General features: G+C 48.4%; 2 protein-coding genes across 4 annotated transcripts; one reads left to right on the forward strand and one right to left on the reverse strand.

Moving 5' to 3' along the window:
* The first annotated feature begins 2,158 nt into the window (after positions 1-2,158).
* NLE1 (notchless homolog 1) lies at positions 2,159-11,764 on the forward strand. 3 transcript variants are annotated; one of them, XM_081160858.1, is made up of 13 exons: positions 2,159-2,202; positions 2,339-2,482; positions 3,401-3,535; positions 4,171-4,250; positions 5,074-5,150; positions 5,294-5,391; positions 5,708-5,900; positions 6,399-6,534; positions 6,702-6,748; positions 8,235-8,437; positions 10,416-10,575; positions 10,669-10,739; positions 11,418-11,764. In XM_081160858.1, the coding sequence occupies exons 2-13, from the start codon at positions 2,388-2,390 to the stop codon at positions 11,428-11,430; spliced, it is 1,308 nt and encodes a 435-aa protein (XP_081016984.1). In that variant the 5' UTR covers positions 2,159-2,202; positions 2,339-2,387; the 3' UTR covers positions 11,431-11,764. The 3 variants fall into 3 exon arrangements, 2 of the variants coding, with proteins under 2 accessions (XP_081016984.1, XP_081016983.1); XR_014000460.1 differs by having other exon boundaries at positions 2,165-2,202; positions 3,401-3,618; positions 8,235-8,354; XM_081160857.1 differs by having other exon boundaries at positions 2,165-2,202; positions 3,401-3,618.
* Positions 11,765-13,075: 1,311 nt separating this feature from the next.
* Positions 13,076-19,865, reverse strand: FNDC8 (fibronectin type III domain containing 8; the record flags this gene model as incomplete). Its single annotated transcript, XM_081162028.1, has 4 exons — positions 13,076-13,228; positions 13,786-14,019; positions 16,009-16,375; positions 19,666-19,865. 4 exons carry the CDS (start codon positions 19,863-19,865, stop codon positions 13,076-13,078), a joined length of 954 nt encoding a protein of 317 aa, XP_081018154.1.
* Between the last annotated feature and the right edge of the window lie 200 nt (positions 19,866-20,065).

Here is a 20,065-nt window from a genome sequence, read left to right on the forward strand (position 1 = left end):
GGGGCAGTCCTGGAGCTCAGGCACGCATACCCCAAAGAGTGAGAGAAAAATCCAGAAGGTACGGGACCCCCCCCTCCAACCCCCAGCAGATTTCTTTCCCTAGGCAAAGCTATAATGCCCCTTAAACACTTCCATCCCAGATAAACAACCTCCTCCCCTTCCCCCAACCACAGCTATTTTGGGAGCAGAGTGACAGCTGAGGGGCTGACAGACTTGGATGCACAGAGCAGCTGCCCAGGTCCCGGAGGAACCAGAGGCTTCCAGAAATGCCCTCTGGAGGGAGGAGGGAAACAGAGGGAGGAAAACTCCTTTCTCTCTTCCTCTTGTCCACAACTTTCCTACCCCTCTGGCATTCACTTGTTGAAAATGTCCTTGCTTTATAGAAAGATCAGAAGACTTGTTAATTCCGTTTACTGTAAGTGGGTTTTGAGGGAAGGGGAGGTGGGGGGAGGTAGAAGAAGGTAAAGGGGGGATAAATGGTGATGGAAGGAGACTTGACTTGGAGTGGTAAACACAATACAATATACAGATGATGTATTGTAGAATTGTATACCTGAAACCTGTATAATTTTATTAACCAATGTCACCACTATAAATTCAATTTAAAAAATGTAAGTGGGTTCTGTTTTGATCTGTACATCTTCTCTTGTTCCTCCCCTTTTGTAGTCCACTTGAGGAGAAGACTGTTTGGAAAACATCCGGTGCATGGTCAAATGATTCCTCACCACAGCCCCTTATTATCCCCATTTTACAATGTAGCCCAGAGACATGAAATTATTCGCACGATGCTACACAGTAGATGGTGGTTTGGAATTGGAACCCAGGGAGAGCCCATAGTGTCCCAAACCCTGGGCCCCTTTATGGGGCAAGTTCTCTGTAGCGATGAGGTAATATGATAAAGGATCCTGCCATTGGCAGAGAACTGCGGTTCTGTGACTTCACATCCAATGAATCTCAGATTCAAATCCTGATTCAGTAATTCATTCCACAAGCATTTCTTAAGCATCCACTATGGGCCAGGAACTATGAATGATCACGAAAACAGAGAACACTCAAGAGGACAAGGATTTGTGTCTATTTTGTTCGCTTACGAATTCCAAGTGCCTATAACAGTGTGAGTAATATTTGTTGAATAAATGGATGAAATAATTCCAAAAACCTGCAATTTTATATATGAGGAATACCTGGATGTTTTGAAAGCATATGATAGGGAAACATTATATCATTTTAGAGAAGCTTTCCCTGAGTAAATTATTAAAGGAATTAATATATGGAGAGCTCCTAGAACAATGCCTGGTAGAGAGTAAGTGATCAGTGTACTTGAATGAATGAATGAATGCCTATTGTTATTGCTTTACAGTATTGAGCACTGTAGACATTTTCTGCTTTTGTACTCATCAAATATTATTAATTTATTTGACCCATTTTATAAAGAATAATAAGGGGAAGGAGGTAGGGGGAGGTTGAAGAGGGTAAAGGTCAAATACATGCTGACAGAAGGAGACTAAACTTTGGGTGATGAGCACATGATGCAATATACAGATGATGTATTATACTATTGTACACTTGAAACGTACATAACCTTATTAACCACTGTCACCCTAAGAAATTTAATTTTTTTAAAAAGTGACTCATTTCTGAGTGGGTCAAGTTATAGTGATTTTTATTTTATTCTTTTTCTTATCCATATATTCTAATTTTTCTAAATAAACCTGTATAATAAAAATACAATAAAAGTCATCTTTTCAAATAAAAAAATAATAATTTCTGCCCTCAACCCAATAGCCTCTGGCTTTGTAAGCCACCCCTACGGGGCGCTGCTTGCCTGGAGCCTATTCGGTCTTCTGTCGTTTTCTATCTCTGTGATCGTGGGGAAAGTCAACCGCTCAGAGCCTCGATTTCACCATCCGTAAAGTGGAGCAAGAATCCCTGTTCTGAAGAGTCAAAAGGCTGTTTGCATCCTGCAAGGCCCTGGGAGGGAATGAAAGTGGGGGCAGCGAGCTGTCCAAGGAAGGTCGTGGAGGCGGGTACTAGGTGGCCCGCTCCCACGGCCAGAGGCCCGGCGCGGAGTGACACTTCCCCGCCGCAACACCAGAGGGCAATGTCGCGGGCTGCGGCACCACCGGGCCACGGGAGCGGCGCTCCGTCCCTCCAGAGTCTTTCCCCTCCACGTGGGGACGCAGGATGGCGGCGGCCGTGGCGGTGGGTGTGCGTGAGTGGGGGCGGGGGCGCCGCGGCTGGGCGCTGGGGCCCGGGGTCCGCGATGCCGGGGGGAGGCGGGAGTGGGGACCCTTCCGTCGCGGCGCGTGGCTGACGCCCGCGGCGCTTGCTGGCACAGGACGAGGCGGCGGCGCGCGACGTGCAGCGGCTGCTAGTGCAGTTCCAGGATGAGGGCGGGCAGCTGCTGGGCTCCCCGTTCGACGTGCCCGTGGACATCACCCCGGACAAGCTGCAGCTCATATGCAACGCGCTGCTGGCCCAGGTGAGCGGTGGGCGGCGCCGCCCGCAGGGGACCGAAAGACCGAAGGCCTGGGGCTCCAGGGCCCCCACTGCTCGCCGACGGCGCGTGATACTCTGCGGCGCGAGTCCGTGGAGAGCCATCTACCCCGGGGGAGGGTCGGGAAGATGCATCAGTGTGAGGGCGACTTACACGCCCACCGTCGAGGTCCACTTGCGGAGAGAGGGTGCGCTGGTAAAGCATCGGGTGCATTGTCAAAGGATTCCTCGCCACAGCCCCTCAATAATTATCCCCATTTTACAGTGTAGCCCGGAGGCATTAAGTTATGCTCACGATGCTACGCAGGAGGTGGTGGTTTGGAGTTGGAACCCAAGTGTGTCAAACTCAAAGCCCGTGCTCCTTGAACTTCCAAGCCAGTGTTTTCAAAGTGTTGCCCTCTGTTGGGGTGGGAGGTGCTTAAAAATGCAGTGCTTGGACTCCACCCCAGACTGACCACACCAGACTCTGGGGTGAAGCGGAGTCTGCATTTCCAAACAGCTTTTTGGGTGCTTCTTACACATTATACAGCATGGTGTGGTGGTTTGGAAAACGCTGCATAAGGATATATACTAATCCTAAAGAACACTAAAGAATCGGAATTAGTCGTTGGCAGTAGGATGTTGGGCTAATTCATCAGTCAAGTGGGAATATGAATGCCAACCTCTCAGGGTTGTTGTGGGATGCAGATACAGGATTTTAAAGTGCTGTGTAAGCATACTACAGTTGCTCTTCAAGGATGAAAAAGGTCAAACCCAATGGGGAATGATGAGGGGGGTAACTCAAGCAGGGTGGCTGAAAAGAAGGAGGCTTTACCTGCCCACAGCTCAGTGGGGAGCCTCCCTGGTGCAGGTGGCCCCTGCCCATCTTTTGATGGGGGAGTTTTCCTCTGCCCTTGCCCTCCAGGAGGATCCCCTGCCACTGGCTTTCTATGTCCACGATGCTGAGATCGTTTCCTCACTTGGGAGGACGCTGGAGTCACAGGAGGTGGAGACAGAGAAGGTCCTCGACATCATTTACCAGCCACAGGCTATCTTCAAGGTCCGTGCTGTGACCCGCTGCACCAGCTCCTTGGAGGGTCACAGCGAGGCAGTCATTTCTGTGGCCTTCAGCCCCACAGGAAAGTAAGGACAGCTGCAGAATTATGGAGGGGAGTTTAGGGGTGTGGCCTCAGGACACATAGATCCAACCAAGCTCTGGGCTCAGGTTCCAAGTAAGGGACTTCCTGAGTGAGGTTTGGTCCATAAAGACCAAGGACACCTGCCTTGGAAGAGTCCTTCCTGGACTTGATCTCAAGAGATCTGAGCTGCAAGTTTAGCTCTGCCCCTTCTAGCTGTGTGACCTGGGCAAGTCACTTAACCTTCCTGGGTTAAGTCATCATCTGTGAAACTGGGTTTCTTTGCTTCTCACAATATGAGAATAATGAGAAGCTTTAAATCTGGTTATAGCTGTGGACATTCCTTTTAGGAAGGAAGAGAAAAGAAATGGCCTCCTGGGGTCATCTCCCAGATGGCATCAGTGTTACATTTCTCCTTTTCGGGACAGAGAGAAAAGTCCAGTCCCAGATTCTAGTCCCAGAAAACAATTGAATAGGCAGCAGAAATGGGCAGTGTTTTGGGGTGGGCCCTACCTCTTGTCCCCACTGCAGAGGTCAGGCAACCTCTCTTCTTCCCCAGGTACCTGGCCAGTGGCTCTGGAGACACCACTGTGCGCTTCTGGGATCTCAGCACTGAGACACCGCATTTCACATGCCAGGGTCAGTATGCAATTAGCCATTTAGGGAGCCTTAATGGTGGGTGGGTGATTTGCTCAGCTCTTTAGTTCTTGAGGAGGCCCAGAGCAGATTCCAACTCCTTCATATCCATTTAGTGACTGCCTTTTCATAGGTAGAGACCATACTCTTGAGCCTACTAGCCAGCACTAAACAAACAGACTAGACCAAAGAGTGAGTGTGGGGTTGTAGGAAGGGGCTGACTGGCTAGTAGCAAGGAGAACCTGGCTTAAATCCAGCCTCTGCCATAGTGGTTCTCAAACTTAAATGTGCCTCAGAATCACCTGGGGGACTTGTTAAAATACAGACTACTGGGTTCTACCCCAGAGTTTTTGTCTCTTTAGGTCTGGGGTGTGGCCTGAGAATTCGTATTTCAAGCTCCTAGGTGGTGCTGATGCTGCTGGTCTGGGGACCACACATTTGTTGGGCAAGGACCTTGTATGTGTAGAGCATACTCACCTTCTAAGCTTCTGTTTTCTCTTCTGTAAAATGGGGGTGATAATTTTTCCTTTGCCTCATACCTTCGAGCTATTGTGAGAATTTCAAGGGATGGCATGTATGGAAACACTTTGCACCACATGTCACGTAAGGAATTATTAGAAAGTGGCAGTGTTATTTGTGCAGCAAAATGTATGGCTCTAGTGCTTGGAATGTATTATCCCTCTGCCTAGGAAGCCCTATCTCTCCTTTTGTACGGTTGTTCATTTATTCAGCAGCTAGTTTAGGAGTTCCTACTGTGTGCCAGGCACTGCTAGGAAGTGGGGGTAAAAAGAGCTGCTCCTCCTATCTTCCTCCCCTTCTTTCTTAGGACACAGACACTGGGTCCTTAGCATATCTTGGTCCCCCGACGGCAAGAAGCTGGCCTCAGGCTGCAAGAATGGCCAGGTAGATGGTGATCAGGGTAACTAGACTGGGACTCTGGGGCTACCTTCGTGGAGCTGGGTCAGAATCAGGGTTTGGGTCTTTAGGGAGGGCGGTGGGGCAGGGAAAGGTTGGGGAGGATTATTCTGTGAACTTCTGTTTTTCAGATTCTCCTATGGGACCCAAGCACAGGGAAGCAGGTGGGTAGGACCCTTGCGGGCCATAGCAAGTGGATCACAGGCCTGAGCTGGGAGCCCCTCCATGCGTAAGTGATACTGACAGAGCTGGGGTAATGAGGAACAAGGGGTTCAGAGCTGTCCCCCTCCCCACTTGATGCAGAGGGGGCATAGTGAGCTGTTGACTGTGACTGTGGGGAAGGTCTTGTGCACCTTCATTGCTGTTCAGGAGGGGACTGTTCATCATCGGGCCTGAGAGCCGAAGGGAAGTCAGCTAGATCTTAGGGTCAGGACGCTGTGTGTGTAGACATTGTCCCTGACCCTTGAATTGGGAATGGGGAGATGCCATGAGAATACAGGCATTGCCAGATCAGAAGAGAGGTCACATCTCCCTTCCCTCTCCAGGAACCCTGAGTGCCGCTATGTGGCCAGCAGCTCTAAGGATGGCAGCGTGCGGGTCTGGGACACAACCTCAGGCCGCTGTGAGCGCATCCTCACCGGACACACCCAGTCAGTCACCTGTCTTAAGTGGGGAGGAGATGGGCTTCTCTACTCTGCCTCGCAGGACCGCACCATCAAAGTCTGGAGGGCTCATGATGTAAGAGCTGGGAGTGTTCAGAAACCAGTCTGGGCAAATCCCAGGCCATGGAATGCCAGCGCTAGAAGGAACATAGACCAGTGTTTCCTCAGCATGTTCTGGGAGCCAGGTCAGGGAGACACTTTGGGAACAAGGGGTCCTGTGGTTGGTGCTGCACTATAGGGGAGGCTCCAGTGTCCGTTAGCATGGGCAGGCTCTGAAAAGTCCTGCTGTAGGAAGCCTGTGTAGCTTTACTGAACCTGCCATCTCCCAAATTTACTTGACCGGAGCCTTTTTATTCTGACACATTTAATTTCCTTCCATGAAACATATTTTCAGAAACATTGATCTGGGTTAGTGGCCTCTTTTTACAAATGAGGAGAGACCTGAGGCCATAAGGTGATTTAAGATCACAATGAATGAGGGTCCTGATTCTGAGCCTCCTGGGGCTAATCAGGGGTGCAGGTTCCCCAGGGTAGAGAGTGGCATGTGTGTCTAACCCATCTCCTTTTCCCCTAGGGCGTGCTCTGCCGGACTCTGCAGGGCCATGGCCACTGGGTGAACACCATGGCCCTCAGCACTGACTATGCCCTGCGCACAGGGGCCTTTGAGCCGGCCAAAGCCTCAGTTAACCCCCAAGACCTCCAGGGGTCCTGTGAGTGAGCGGGAGAAGGAGGGGGGAGAGCTGCTTGGTAAAGAGCGAGTTCTCTAGCTTAATGTGTGAGAGTCGGACCTAGGCGGGGGGGTGTTTGCTGTTTGTGTTGAATTTTCTGATCACCTTGTTCCTCATTTCCTTCTCTCCCCTGCGGTACGTGGACACAGTGCAGGAGTTAAAGGAGAGGGCCCTGAACCTCTACAACCTTGTGCGGGTGAGTGTGTGCCAACCCCCAGCATGTCCAGCTCTGTCCTCTTCCTCTCCTAGTCCCTTCAACACTCTGCAGATGCTGAGCCCCCTCTGCCTCTAGCCCCACCTGAGAAAGTACCTTCTCTGCAACATTGTTCTTGAAAATCCTAGTTTATACTCCTAAGATCTTAATATGCTGGGGGTTTTATTTCATTTTGTTTTATTTACTTCTCTTCATTGCACTCCCAAGGTACCTCTTGTTTTTATTTTATTTAGTTTAAGTAACACATTCACATGGTCTAAAGTTCAAAGAACACAGAAAAGTAGGTAGATAGTGAAAAATCTCTCATCTCTGTCGCACATTCATCCGTTCCTTCTGGAAGCATCTAGTGCCACCAGTATGTTGTTTCTCCTTCCAGAGACTTAATATATACATATGCATGTATATGTGTACACTACATACAATATGTTTTCCATGATATTTCAGTGAACAACAGACCGCATATATGATGGTGGTCCCTTAAGATTTTAATGAAGCTGAAAAATTCCTGTCCCCTAGTGACCTAGCTGTCCTAATGTCCTATCACAGTGCATTACTCGTGTTTGCAGTGATGCTGGTGTAAACAAACCTGTGCTGCCCATCTTAAAAGTATAGCACATACAATTATGTAGAGTACATAATACATAATGATAATACCTGTGCTACTATTTTACATATTTATATTTTATTGTTTTTAGAGTGTACTCCTTTTTTTAAAAAATATATTTTTATTGATTTCAGAGAGAGGAAGGGAGACGGGCAGATAGAAACATCAATGATGGGAGAGAGTCAGTGGTGGGCTGCCTCCTGCACGCCCCCTGACTGCTAATCGAACCACAATGTCCTGGATCATAGGTCAATGCTCAGCCACTGAGCCACGGTGGCCAGGCTAGAGTATACTCTTTATGCTTATAAAACAAGTTTGCTGTAAAGAGAATGCCGTATTCCACCAGCAGCAGCCTCATTCATGCATCTCATTTATCTTATCCCTTGATTGCATAATTTTCTTTTGTGCTTGAGTTGATCTTGCGTTATGTACAGTAATGTGCTGTACAGGTGTGTAGCCAGGGAGCAGTAGGCTATACCATGCAGCCTAGGTGTGTAGTAGGCTATACCATCTAGATTTGTATAAGTGCACTCTTGAGAAGTTCGCACAATGACAGAATTACCTAATGACACATTTCTTAGAACATATCCCCATTATTAAGCCGCACAAACCCATGTGTAAAATCCTCCCTCTTTTTAGCACACGACTCTGCACCTTGCTTTTTCATGTAAATACATATCTTAGAAATTTTCCTGTGTTCATAAAGTTTCCTTTTGGGGGAAGTAACTCATATTAGTTAGTGCCTCACTGCTCTGAGGCCTCGCACCATGCTGGTGTTGAGTAATCAGCAGCGTGTTTGCTGCCAGCGTGGGAGTCTCCCATCCGAGACGGTGTCCAACACAGTGTGCTTTCTGCCTCCCCTAGGGCCAAGGCCCAGAGAGGCTGGTGTCTGGCTCAGACGACTTCACCTTATTCATGTGGTCCCCAGCAGAGGACAAGAAGCCACTCGCACGGATGACAGGACACCAGGCCCTCGTCAACCAGGTGCTCTTCTCCCCTGACTCCCGTGTGGTCGCCAGCGCCTCCTTTGACAAGTCCATCAAGCTGTGGGATGGCAGGACGGGCAAGTGAGTGGAGGTTTGGGGAGGGAGAAGAGGGCCCCTGTTCCTCTGGAAGGAGCCTGGCTCCACCACTTTCCAACTGTGTGGCAAGTGTTTGGATTTTCTGAGCCTGTTTCCTCTCTTGTAATAAGAAGACACCTTGCCTGTCAGCTTTGTTACAAGGTTTGAATTAGTATATTTAGCAGCAGCATTAAGTCAACACTGAAAACACTAGTTCATTTCACATCTGAGGAGAAAAATGATCTTAAAGCTGGCCTTCCTCAAAGTGTGGTCCACAGACTAGCAGCAGCAGCAGCATCTGGGAGTTTGATAGAAATTCAGAATCTCGGGGCCCACCCCAGACCTTATGAATCAGAATCTGCATTAAAAAAATTTTTCAAATTAATTTTCCAATTACAGTTGATGTACAGTATTATATTAGTTTCAGGTGTACAGCATAGTGGTTAGACATTTAGTTACCTTACGAAGTGATCACCCCAGTAAGTCTAGTACCCGTCTGACACCATACATGGTTATTGTAATATTACTGACTATATCCCCATGGCTGTTCTTTACATGCCTGTGACTATTTTGTAACTACCAATTTGCACTTCTTACTCCCTTCACCTTTTCCCTCCTTCCCCTCAGCCCTCCTCCAGTCTGGTGACCATCAATTTGTTCTATGTACCTATGAGTTTGTTTTTGTTTTGTTTGTTCATTTGTTTTGTTTTTTAGATTTCACATATGGAATCATATGGTATTTGTCTTTCTCTGTCTGACTTATTTTACTTAACATAATACTCTCTAGGTCCATCCATGTTGTCACAAATGGCAAGAGTAATATATTGTATACATGCATCACATTTTCTTTACCCATTTGTCTATCAGTGGGTACTTAGATTGCTTCCATAGCTTGGGTATTGTAAATAATGCTGCAGTGAACATGGAGATGCATGTATCTGTTTGAATTAGTGTTTTAGATTTCTTTGGATAAATACCCAGAAGTAGAAATGCTGGATCATATGGTAGTTTTATTTTCAGTCTTTTGAGGAACCTTCATACAGTGCATGAGGGTTCCCTTTTCTCCACATCCTCACCAACACTTGTTTGTTGATTTGTTGATGATAGCCACAGAATCTGCACTTTAATAAGGTGACCAGGTGGTTCTGCTTGTCGTTAAGTCTGAGAAGCACTGGTGTAATGAGGCACAGTGCCCTCGGGTTAATTAGGTTGGAGGAGAGACAAGGGCATGGGCAAGGAGCAAGGGAAACCCTTGGCATCTATGTGTCAGTTGTGTATTTGTACACAGCAACCCTTTGAAATAGGCCGATCAGTTCCTTTTTAAGGTAAGAAAACCAAGTTTCAGAGATGCCTCATAACTTGTCCCAATAGACACAGCTAGTCTGTATTGATCTGAAAGTTTCAGGTGGGCCTGGCCCAGTATTACTCCATGCCACCTGTCAGCAAGCAACTGTCATTTGGGGGGGGATGTCAGGCAGATGGGCTAAGCAGATGGCTGCATTAGATTCTAAGATATGCAAAGTTGAGTGGGTATGGAGGCCTGGCAAGAGACACCCTAGAAGCAGCTCATTTGGAGAAGTTTTACAAACACATAATGGGCAGTGATGATTACATTGGTCTGGGGTGGCGCCAGGCAGTGGGGTTTTGTAAAAGTTCCCAGGTAATTCTAACATGCAGCCAAGATTTAAAACCACTGGTATGGGCATAGAGGCCCCTTCAGACATGTTTGAAGATCTAATCTCACCCGGCCGGTGTGGCTCAGTGGTTGAGCACCAACCCATGAACCAGAAGATCACAGTTTGATTCCCAGTCAGGGCTCATGCCCAGGTTGTAATTCAGTCCCTAGTAAGGGGCTTGCAAGAGGCAGCCAATCATTGATTCTCTTTCATCATTGATGTTTCTATCTCCCTTCCTCTCTCTGAAATCAATAAAAACATATTAAAAAAAAAAATCTAATGTCCATCATCATCTCCCCTTGGGCCAGGTACCTGGCTTCCCTGCGTGGCCATGTGGCTGCTGTGTACCAGATTGCGTGGTCAGCCGACAGCCGGCTTCTGGTCAGTGGCAGCAGTGACAGCACATTGAAGGTGTGGGATGTGAAGGCCCAGAAGCTAGCCGCAGACTTGCCAGGCCACGCAGATGAGGTATGGCCCACCCTTATGGATATGGAATTGAAGCCTGGCCCTTTTCCTTCACCCTCCTCACTGCCCCACTTTCCCTCTTCCTCCTCGGTTTAGGTGTATGCTGTCGACTGGAGTCCAGATGGCCAGAGAGTGGCAAGTGGTGGGAAGGACAAATGCCTCCGGATGTGAGTGGGGGGAGGTGGTGGTTGCTGTGCTGGGCTCTGCTGCCCTTGAGTCAGTCCTTCTTTGTGACTTTCCCTTCTGACGTAGAATTCTGAGGGTTCACCAGACACCCCGACTGTCAGACGGTGTGTGGGGTCAGGTTCTCAGGGCAGTGGGAAGGCTGTGGGAATTGCAGGCATTATGGGAGCTCGACAGCTCTGAGGCTGCTCTCCAGAGGGCGAGTCCAGGGTCGCTCCAGCGTGAGGCAATAGTTCTTTGTTAGCACAGGATTTGGGAGTTCTAAGACCTAGTTCAAATCCTGGTTCTGCCTTGCAGTGTGCAGTCTTGGAGAGCCTGGCTAACCTGTCTTTTGGGGGTTATCGAACCTCAGTAGACAGGAAGATCAAAGATAGGCTCTTCCTGTCTTGGAACCTGAAGCATTGTGTACTTGTAAAGGACTGTCACCTTGTCATTGGGCAACCTTGGTGGGCATCCCAGGGGCTGGGCCCTGGTCTGAGGCCCTGGTGAGGTAGGCGGTGGGTGGGTGGGTGCCTAGCCTGAGTGAGACTGCGATGGTAGACAGGCTCTGGATGACTTGGGGGGGAACCACAAGTTCTCCCTGTAGTGGGCTCCTAGGATTACATGGCAGCCTCCTTTTCCTATGATGGACTCCCCATCCTGTTCCCTCCCCTTCTTCACAGATGGCGGAGATGAGAAATCCCACAGCTCTCTCTGACCCCCACCTGGACTCAGCCTGTGCCAGCTGCCTGCCCTGACAGAGACCAAAGGCTGGGGTGGTGACCCAGAGAACAGGTGTGGCCTGCTGTCCTTGCACAGATCCCAGTGGGGTCCATCCCCAGAGCAGGAGGTTACCACAGAGCTCAGCCCTTGGCCATCGCTCTGTACCTTCCTGGTGCCATCAAGGATGTCAGGAGACCAGGCAATGACTAGACCCCTGCTGTTCCCCCTGCCTCCTTTCCCAGATGTCAGTTCTATTCGGGTCAGACCCCAGATTGTATGACCAAATAAATAACTTATATTTTGTGTATTTGGGTTATAATCCCTTGTCTAGAATCCTGGGTCTCAACCAGGGTCTGTGTTAATTCAGTTTGTGTAGCCTCCTTTGCACTGGGCTACAGCAGAACCATACTGGCAGGAAGTTGCCTTGCATCTCTCTCCCCTGTGCCTACAAGGGAGAGGCTGGGGAGGCTGCCCGAAGCCCCTAAGATAGTGGCCAGAGGCTAATCCAAGGCTGTGCTGTCTGGTGTGGTATGCACTGGCCACATGTGGCTGTTTCCACTAGCATTCCGTACAGTTAGAAGTGCCGTTCTTAGTCCCACTGGCTCAAGGCTACTTACTATATGGGACAGCACTGTCGTCATCGCAGGGAGTTCCGCTGGCCAGTGCTGCTGTAGGGGCGCCTTCCTTGGCCCCTCACCCAACACACTTCTTGAGGCCTTGCCATGCACTGAGCACTGTGCCAGGCCCTCAGGATACAGATAGGAAGGTGATGGCTGTCCCTGAGGAGACTGTAATGGGGCATGCAGTGGTGAGAGCTCTAGCAGAAGTGGGTGTAGGTGTGATATGGGAGGATGATTCTCTGTCCCATAAGGATTTGACGTTGTGAAGGGCTCCCCATCAGGATGTCCACAAACCCTATACCAAGATCTTACCCTCCATGCATCCTGCCTCCACATTCTCCTGTTCAGCACTAAGGCGGATCAACTGAGGTTGAACTTCTAAACCACCCTTATGTGGACTGCTCAGGGCCATAGCATTTCTAATCTGTTCCTCAGTAACCCTGTGGCCATGCCTGAAATGGTCTCATGTCCCCATGTTTTTTATAAGGAAACAGCCCAGGAAGCTTAAGGTTTGCCCATGCCCTCACATCCAAGAAGAGCCAGAATTAAACTGGACCCTGCCCCAAAGCTTGTGTAATTTGCACCATGTCCCTCAAGAGCTCGTCTGATGCTGACAGTGTGCAGGCTGCCGCTACCTCTGTCCAACATTGCTGTTTTTCCTGGCGTGTGTTTTAACCTGAGTACCAGTCTCTTCCTCCCATGGGGAACAAAGAGGATGGTGCTGGCAGAGCCAGGCAGTAGGTGGTAGTGGCATCTTATTGCCCCACCACCTTTCCCATCCCCCACCCACCTGGACTCTTGGTCCTGGCAGAAGCTCAGAAAGTAGATGCGAATGGCCCAGCTGAAGCTGTGCACAGCATGAAGCACAATTTAGGGGTGCTGAGTGACCTGCGGTTCTTTAATGAGGGACCTGGACCTAGCCTAGATCTAGGGAGGGGGGTGCTTAGCAGCTGTGGGCAGTGGCTGACCTGGCCTGCAGTATCCTGGAACCCTCCCCCTTAGCAGGGAAATACTTTTTCCAGATCTTCCAGCTTCCGCATCTCATTCAGTGTCATGGTCACTGTTTTCCGCTGGGGTTCTTTGCGCCTCACGGTGATCTGGATGGGGTTGTTCTCGGGGAAGCTACTCAGGTCATTGGCAACAGTCGCAAACTGAAATAACATGAGAAAACCACTCAGACTTCCTTCCCAGACCTGACCTCTCTGTCTTTGCCACCCCCTGGTTTGCTAAATGGGGTCTTAGCTGGTGTTACCAACCTACCTATCAACACTAGAAACGGGTACAAGGAGGCACGATTCAAACCTGTGATGTTTCCAACCACAGGGCTGTGTACTTAGGCCTGCCCCTCACCTCATGCCCCTACCCATTCCCAGGCTGCTCCCTTCTTTGTCCCTTCAGCCCAGCCTCTTTCCTGTATCTGTCAGTGCCCTTGACTTCCCAATCCATTCACAATCATTGGTACCAAGGTGAAAGATGAACATTATATTGACGCTGATGAGTACATTAGTTTGCATTCCCAGTGGGCACCAGAATGCCTTAAACTTTAAACCTCGCAGAAGAGAGCAGCCTGGAATTGATGTGTATTTGCGCAGGTAGGAAGAAAGCAAGCAGGAAGATGAGTTGTGGGTGTGTAGGGTGTCCCCAACCTCCAAGGCCCCTGGTATACACTTCTTCCTGACCCCTTGAGCCCCCTTCTCCCAAGGCTCACTTTGTAGGGCTTGCACCACTTCCCCGCCCCGGCTGTGTTGACGGCACGGACAATGAGGCAGTAACTCGTGTTAGGCTTCAGCTCCATCAGTTTGACGGTGGTACCCAAGATCTTGTGGAAGATCCACGGGCAGTTCTTTGTCTTGAGAGGCTTGTCATCTTTGTTGACCACCTCCTGCAGCAGGACCTGGTAGAAACTGACCGGTTGCTTGCCCAAGGCATAGGTCCAGGAAATCTAGGAGAATAGAGCCCCCAAAAGCTTCCTCAGACCTGGCCCTGCCTGTCCTCTCCTCACCCTGACCCCCACCCCCACAGGGGTGGGAATGCCCCACTTCCATCCCCTGTGCCCTACTATTCCCCACTGTACCCCCATTTCCATCCCCTGTCCCTGCTGGAGCTGAGACAAGTCTGATGGGAGATGTAAGGTACTCCCAACTGGATGTGGAACCACCAGCCCAAAGCACATGCTACTCTCCCTCCACAGCCCCACCCACCTTGGAGAGTGCCCTCATTCCATTTCTTCTAGACGAGCAATTTTCAACCAGTGCGCTGCGAGAAGTTTTAGAACATGCAATACCTGACACTAGTCAACCAGTGTGCTGTGGCACATGCATGCTTTAAAAGGTCTTGTGGCATACCAGTGTGCTATGGCACACCAGTTGAAAATCGCTGTTCTAGACTATGTCAGTTGAGAGGGACCTTAGAGATCGTCTTGTCCACCTCACTCATTGCACATGGGGTTCAAGGTTCAGAGAGGGTAAGTCACTGGCCCACAGTCACATAGCAGTTAAGTGACAGAGGCAGGGATCAAACCAATAGCTCCAGAGCTGATATACTTCGTGCTACAACAGTGGTTGCCAAGCAAGCCTAAGGATCCAAGGGAGTTTAATAACACTGCAGATTCCTGGCCTGCTGTCTCCTGTCTGGTCTGCCATTGTTTCTCCTCCATCTGGGTCAGTAGTTCTCAAACTGGTGTGCATGAGAGTACTCTAGAGGACTTGTTAAAACACAGATTGCTGGCCCCCACCCTGACAGTTTGTGATTCAGTAGGGTGGCAAGGGGAACAAGAATTTAAATTTCTGCCCAGTCAGCATTGCTCAGTGGTTGAGCATCAACTCAGGAACGGTTCAGTTCCTGGTCAGGGCACATGTCCAGGTTTCTGGCTTGATCCCCAGTAGGGGGCATGCAGGAGGCAGCCGATCAATGACTCTCATCACTGATGTTTCTTTCCCTCTCCCTCTCTGAAATCAATAAAAACAAAAAAAAATGAATCGTAAATTTTTTAAAAATTTCTAACAAGCTGCCATATGATGCTGACACTGCTGGTGATCTAGGAACCACACTTTGAGAAACACTGCTCTAGGCCTTCCAACAATGGGGCTTCCAGATTTATCTTCCTAAAACAGCTCAAATTGCGTCCCTCACCAGATATAAAGCTAGGACAGTGCTACTCAAATGTGGTCTGGCGCCATCAGTACCACCTGGGAATTTGCTTGTAGTACAAATTCTCAGGCCACATGCCCCAGACCTACTGAATCAGAACCTCTAGAGATGAGGCCCAGGAATCTTGTTTTTATTTTTATTTTATTTATTTATTTATTTTTAAATATATATTGATTTCAGAGAGAGGAAAGGAGAGGGAGAGAGAGAGCTAGAAACATCAATGATGAGAGAGTCATTGATCGGCTGCAGCCCGCAACCCGGGCATGTGCCCTGACCAGGAATCGAACCCTGATCGCCTAGATCCTAGGTCGATGCTTAACCGCTGAGCCACGCCTGGCCGGGCAGGAATCTCATTTTTAACAAGATGATCAGATCTGCGTGGATTAGGGCCTGGCTGTTTCTTCCCCCACTTTACCACCTATGAGCTAGTGTCAGCCCCTCTCCGCAATGCCTTACCCCATCTCTAGATGTTTAAATTCTATCTCTGTATCCCAGCTCAAATGTTACCAAGAGCCACCAAGCTAATTCCTGCATCTGGAAATAATGTTTATTTCCCTCTGACTTCCTGGAGGCACTTGATCTGAACCCTTCCGACAGCAATGAGCCCTTTCTGGCATGCGCTGGAGTTCCTTACAAACATGCCCTCTCTCCTAACCCGTGAACTTGAGATCAGGTTGCAGGTAGTGGGCATTTTCACACTTCCCACAGAGCCCAGTTCAGTGCCTGGCACATTAGGGGTGGCCAGTAGGCCTTTACCAAATGCACGAGGAAGAAAACGCACCATGGCCGTGTAATCGCTGACTGTGTGTTCACAGATAAAGGGTGCCTCTGGCACATCTGTGACAATGGAGGACTTCGAGGACATAGAGGATGTGTCTGTGTCCAGCTCAGTGTCAAGGTCCAGCAGGCCCCCGGGGGATATTTGGGACACACATTGCTGGGGGCAGAGGGCCAGGTCCCCTTTTTCTGTGTCCTTGGCCACCGGGGAGATCCTGAGTTTGTTCAGCTCTCCTTCTAGTAGCCCTGCAAAGAAGCTACTGTTGGGATGGGTCACAGCCAGTTTGATGGGATTCAACAAGGTGGACGAGACGGTGGAGATGCTGGTGTCATCGGAGCTGCATTCAGATTCCTCCCCTGGCATCGGCTTCCTGGAGTGCGAGGGGAGACAGGTGAGCACCCCAGCCAGCCTGTGCAGCCTGGAAGCTCCCGGAGGCCAGGCCTTGGGCCTGACTTACAAGGGTCCCCAGTTGCTTCTGCACAGCTCAGAACATCCTTACTGCTGTGCAGCAGTGCATCTACCCACCAGGGCACTTATTAGGGGAAAATACAGGTGCCTGGTACCCTGTCCCCAGTTGGGATGGGACTGGGGAAGCTGCTAAAGTTAATGGGATCCTCAGATGATGCTGATGCAGGTGTTCTGAGAACCACAATTTGAGAAACACTGCTAAAACTTTAAGCCCTACCTCCAAAGGGGGTGCAAATGCCCCAGGGAACGACCACAATGACCTACTAGGGTGTGGAAAAGTATCTAAAAGAAAAATAAATGAAGTTTTAGTAATATGTATTCACTAATATTTAATGTAATTACTAATTTATTTAGTTAGAATTTATAATATTTAATAATATTGATATGTAGCATATAAAATTAACAGATAAATACAAATATTTTGGGATGAATGTCAAAAACTTTTTTCTTCCATTCTAATTTTTTAAAATCATGAGCTATTTTAGATATAGCCAAAGACATCAAGAATAATATAGTAAGCTTTTGTTTAGCCACCATCCAGCTTCAGAACGAAAGCCTCATCAGTACAGTTAAAGTCCCCTGGACACTCCCCCCCCTTACTCAGAGATAACCAGCACAGTACATTTAAACTTTTGTGCTTATTATTCCTCGTGTGTCTTTTTAAAAAAAACACAAAAAAACAAAAAAAAAAACAGAGCATGATTATATTTAATACACAAGTTAGGTACAACCAAAAAGCAAAACACTGCAGTAAATAATAACGAAAAAACATGGTATTTCATTTGCAATGCATGACAAGTGGTTAACATCTTTAGTCATAAACAAGCTTAGAAACCAGTAACAGAGACATTATAATCCAAGGAAACTGAAAAAAAGAAAGTGAAATACAAACATCCATTAAGGATTAAGCATATAGGATGATGGCACTGAAGTGAGAGAAGAGCACTTCCTCTGCAATATCACACTGGCATCTAATGTTTTTCCGTTTTGAACAGTGCTGTACAGTTGCCTCGTGTGTCTTTATGGGTTTGTTACATAGGTATGTTATTCCTAAGCAAGATCTATTTTGCATATTTTTAACTTTACATAAATAAATGGTACCATTCAGTACATAGCCATTGGGAGCTTGCCTTTTCATTCCACATTGCGTTTTCTGATTCATCTGTATTATACACGTAGCTCTGTTTCAGTCATTTTAACTGCTGTTTGGTTTTTCATTACAGGGACATCTGTATTGTTACTAATTATTTCCTATTACAAAGAAAAACCTCATACCAGTTTCCCCACTATTTAAGTTGTTTTTTTTTTACTCATGAAGTGCAGAATCCCCCCAAGTTGGCTTTCAAATCTTTTTTTTTACCTTCACCCAAAATAAATACATATTACATAGCAACCCAGTGTATTCACACATACACATAAAACTGAAACACACTGCACAAACCAATACTTACTCTCTGTGTAATGTGCTCTGGAATTTTTGATTCTGTTTAATTTCATTTTTATGATACTGGACTCCAGCAACTAAAATGAGTTCCTGACCCATTAACCCACACTTTGAAGAGCATTTGTCCAGAGCAGTCAAGGTCTCATGGTGAACTGATGGCAGCGTTGGAACTAGAACTCAGATCTCTGGGCCCCAGGCCTGTCCTACGCTATACAGTTCCCATCTGTTGCTGGCACTTTCTGGCTCATCTCTGCTTCCTACCCCATCTCCCTCAGCTGCTCTGGCCAAGTCCAGCAACCAACACACATCCCTGGATCCCTTACTCCGGGGCAGCCTCTGGCTTCATGGTTGATTGATGGGCCAAATTTTTCTTCCCTGAGCTCCAGCCCCATTGACCTCCTTCTAAGAAACCCTGCTCAGCTCAAACCTTCTATGCTAGCCCTTGGTGGACACTTAGAATAGATGATTGCCCAACTATACTTCAAATTGTCCCGATGGATCTCTGTTTTAGATTTATCTTTTCAAAAGACCAGTGTTGAAGTGGGCATAGAAGACATCCAGGCACTGGCCTACATGCTGGACATAGTCTCTTCTGGTCTTTATAATAGCCCTGATGGGTGAGTGTTTGCCCCAATTTCCAAATGAGGGACTGAGGATCCCTGATCTTGTCTACAGCCATATACCTAAGTGGTAGAACTTGGACTCCAACTTCGACTCATAGTCCTAGACCTCCCCACTATAGCATGAAGTTTCCTATAAGCATCTATCACTTTAGACATATCTGCTACTTACAGGACCCTTAGAAAAAGGACAACGTATCCCTTTCTTATAATCAGGACGAGCTACATAGTTTGTGGATCCCCTTCTTCAAAAATTATTAAGAATGTCAAGAGAATGTCAGCAGAGCATTAAACTAAGCACAGGGCCCTTTTAAGTGTGGGGCTGTGTGTGACTGTAAAGGTCACACAACATGAAATTGCCCTGCACATAACTCCCTCAGCCCACATCAGCCCGCACCACCACCCCTCCACTGGCTCACTCCTTCCCTTCCTAGGACATTCAGCTCACATTTCACCTCCAAGAAGCCTCCCTTAACTGCACCCTCTCCCAAGCTATGCTAAGCCTCCTCCATTTTCTCAAGGTGTTGGTTCATCGCACAGACCATACTATACTATTCTTGGTTCTTCACACACACACACACACACCCCCAGAGTGGAAGCTCCTTGAAGGCAAGGACTATGCTTTTCAGCTCTACATTCCCAGAACTTAACACTAGGCCAGACACCTTGCAAGAGCACCAGGAGTTTTGTGGAATGAAGTAAAGGGAACCCAGAATCACTGAGGAGAAGCAATTAACCTCAGTCTGAAGATAGGCTACTGGGGGGAGGGGGGGGACGGGACATAATCAGGAAGGGGAAGGCACCAAAAGGGGGGACTAAGAGAGAGGAGCCATGGAGAAGTGGAAAGGGCAGGCGTGTCTAGGGAAGGGAGTGAGTACCCTGAGTAGATTAAGGGGATAGGAGCACTGTCAACAAATCTGACCAATCCCGGAAGGCCTCCCGGAGGAGGAGGAGGCCTACATATGTCCAAGAACTGATTTGGGCTCAGGAATCCATGGTGCAACCTGCACACATGCTCTTCCCTGGGCCCAGGTGGTGACAGGTCCAGGAAGTACCTCTTCTTCGAGCCCCTCCCCACCCCCCAGCTCCAGTCTTAGAAAGGAGGAAAGGACCAGGCTTGTATCTTACGGTAGATTGATGCTTTCTTTCTCCATGAAGTTAATCAAATTGCCCCTTGAGGAAAAAGGGAGTCCTTTGGTAGCAACTGTCCTGTTCATAGACTTGGGGTTTGGAAAGGGCTTCGACATCTGACTCAAAATGTTCAGAGTTTCCTTTTTCGTCATGGCCTCCTCCCCATCTCCTACTTTACAGAACTCCTCTGATGCCATCTAGTTAGTTTGGTACCACAGCCGTCACCATGCAGGACAACCGAGCTGACAGGAAGTAGAGAGAAACTGGGGGCAGCGGACCCACCCTTAGTTTGGCTGCGATGGGGGTGCAATGAGCTGACTTCATAATCATCGCAGAGTGTAACAATTAGGGGACAACCTCCCCCTTGATCTGAGGCCGCTGTTGCCCAGGGCCAGGG

Source organism: Miniopterus schreibersii (genome assembly GCF_964146895.1).
Source record: "Miniopterus schreibersii genome assembly, chromosome: 16".
Classification (NCBI taxonomy): Eukaryota; Metazoa; Chordata; class Mammalia; order Chiroptera; family Miniopteridae; genus Miniopterus; species Miniopterus schreibersii.

Coding starts and splice junctions, on each gene's coding strand:
- NLE1 (XM_081160857.1), top strand. Junction 2,483..3,400: donor GCAACGCGCTGCTGGCCCAG/GTGAGCGGTGGG, acceptor CTTGCCCTCCAG/GAGGATCCCCTGCCACTGGC. Junction 8,438..10,415: donor TGGGATGGCAGGACGGGCAA/GTGAGTGGAGGT, acceptor CCCTTGGGCCAG/GTACCTGGCTTCCCTGCGTG.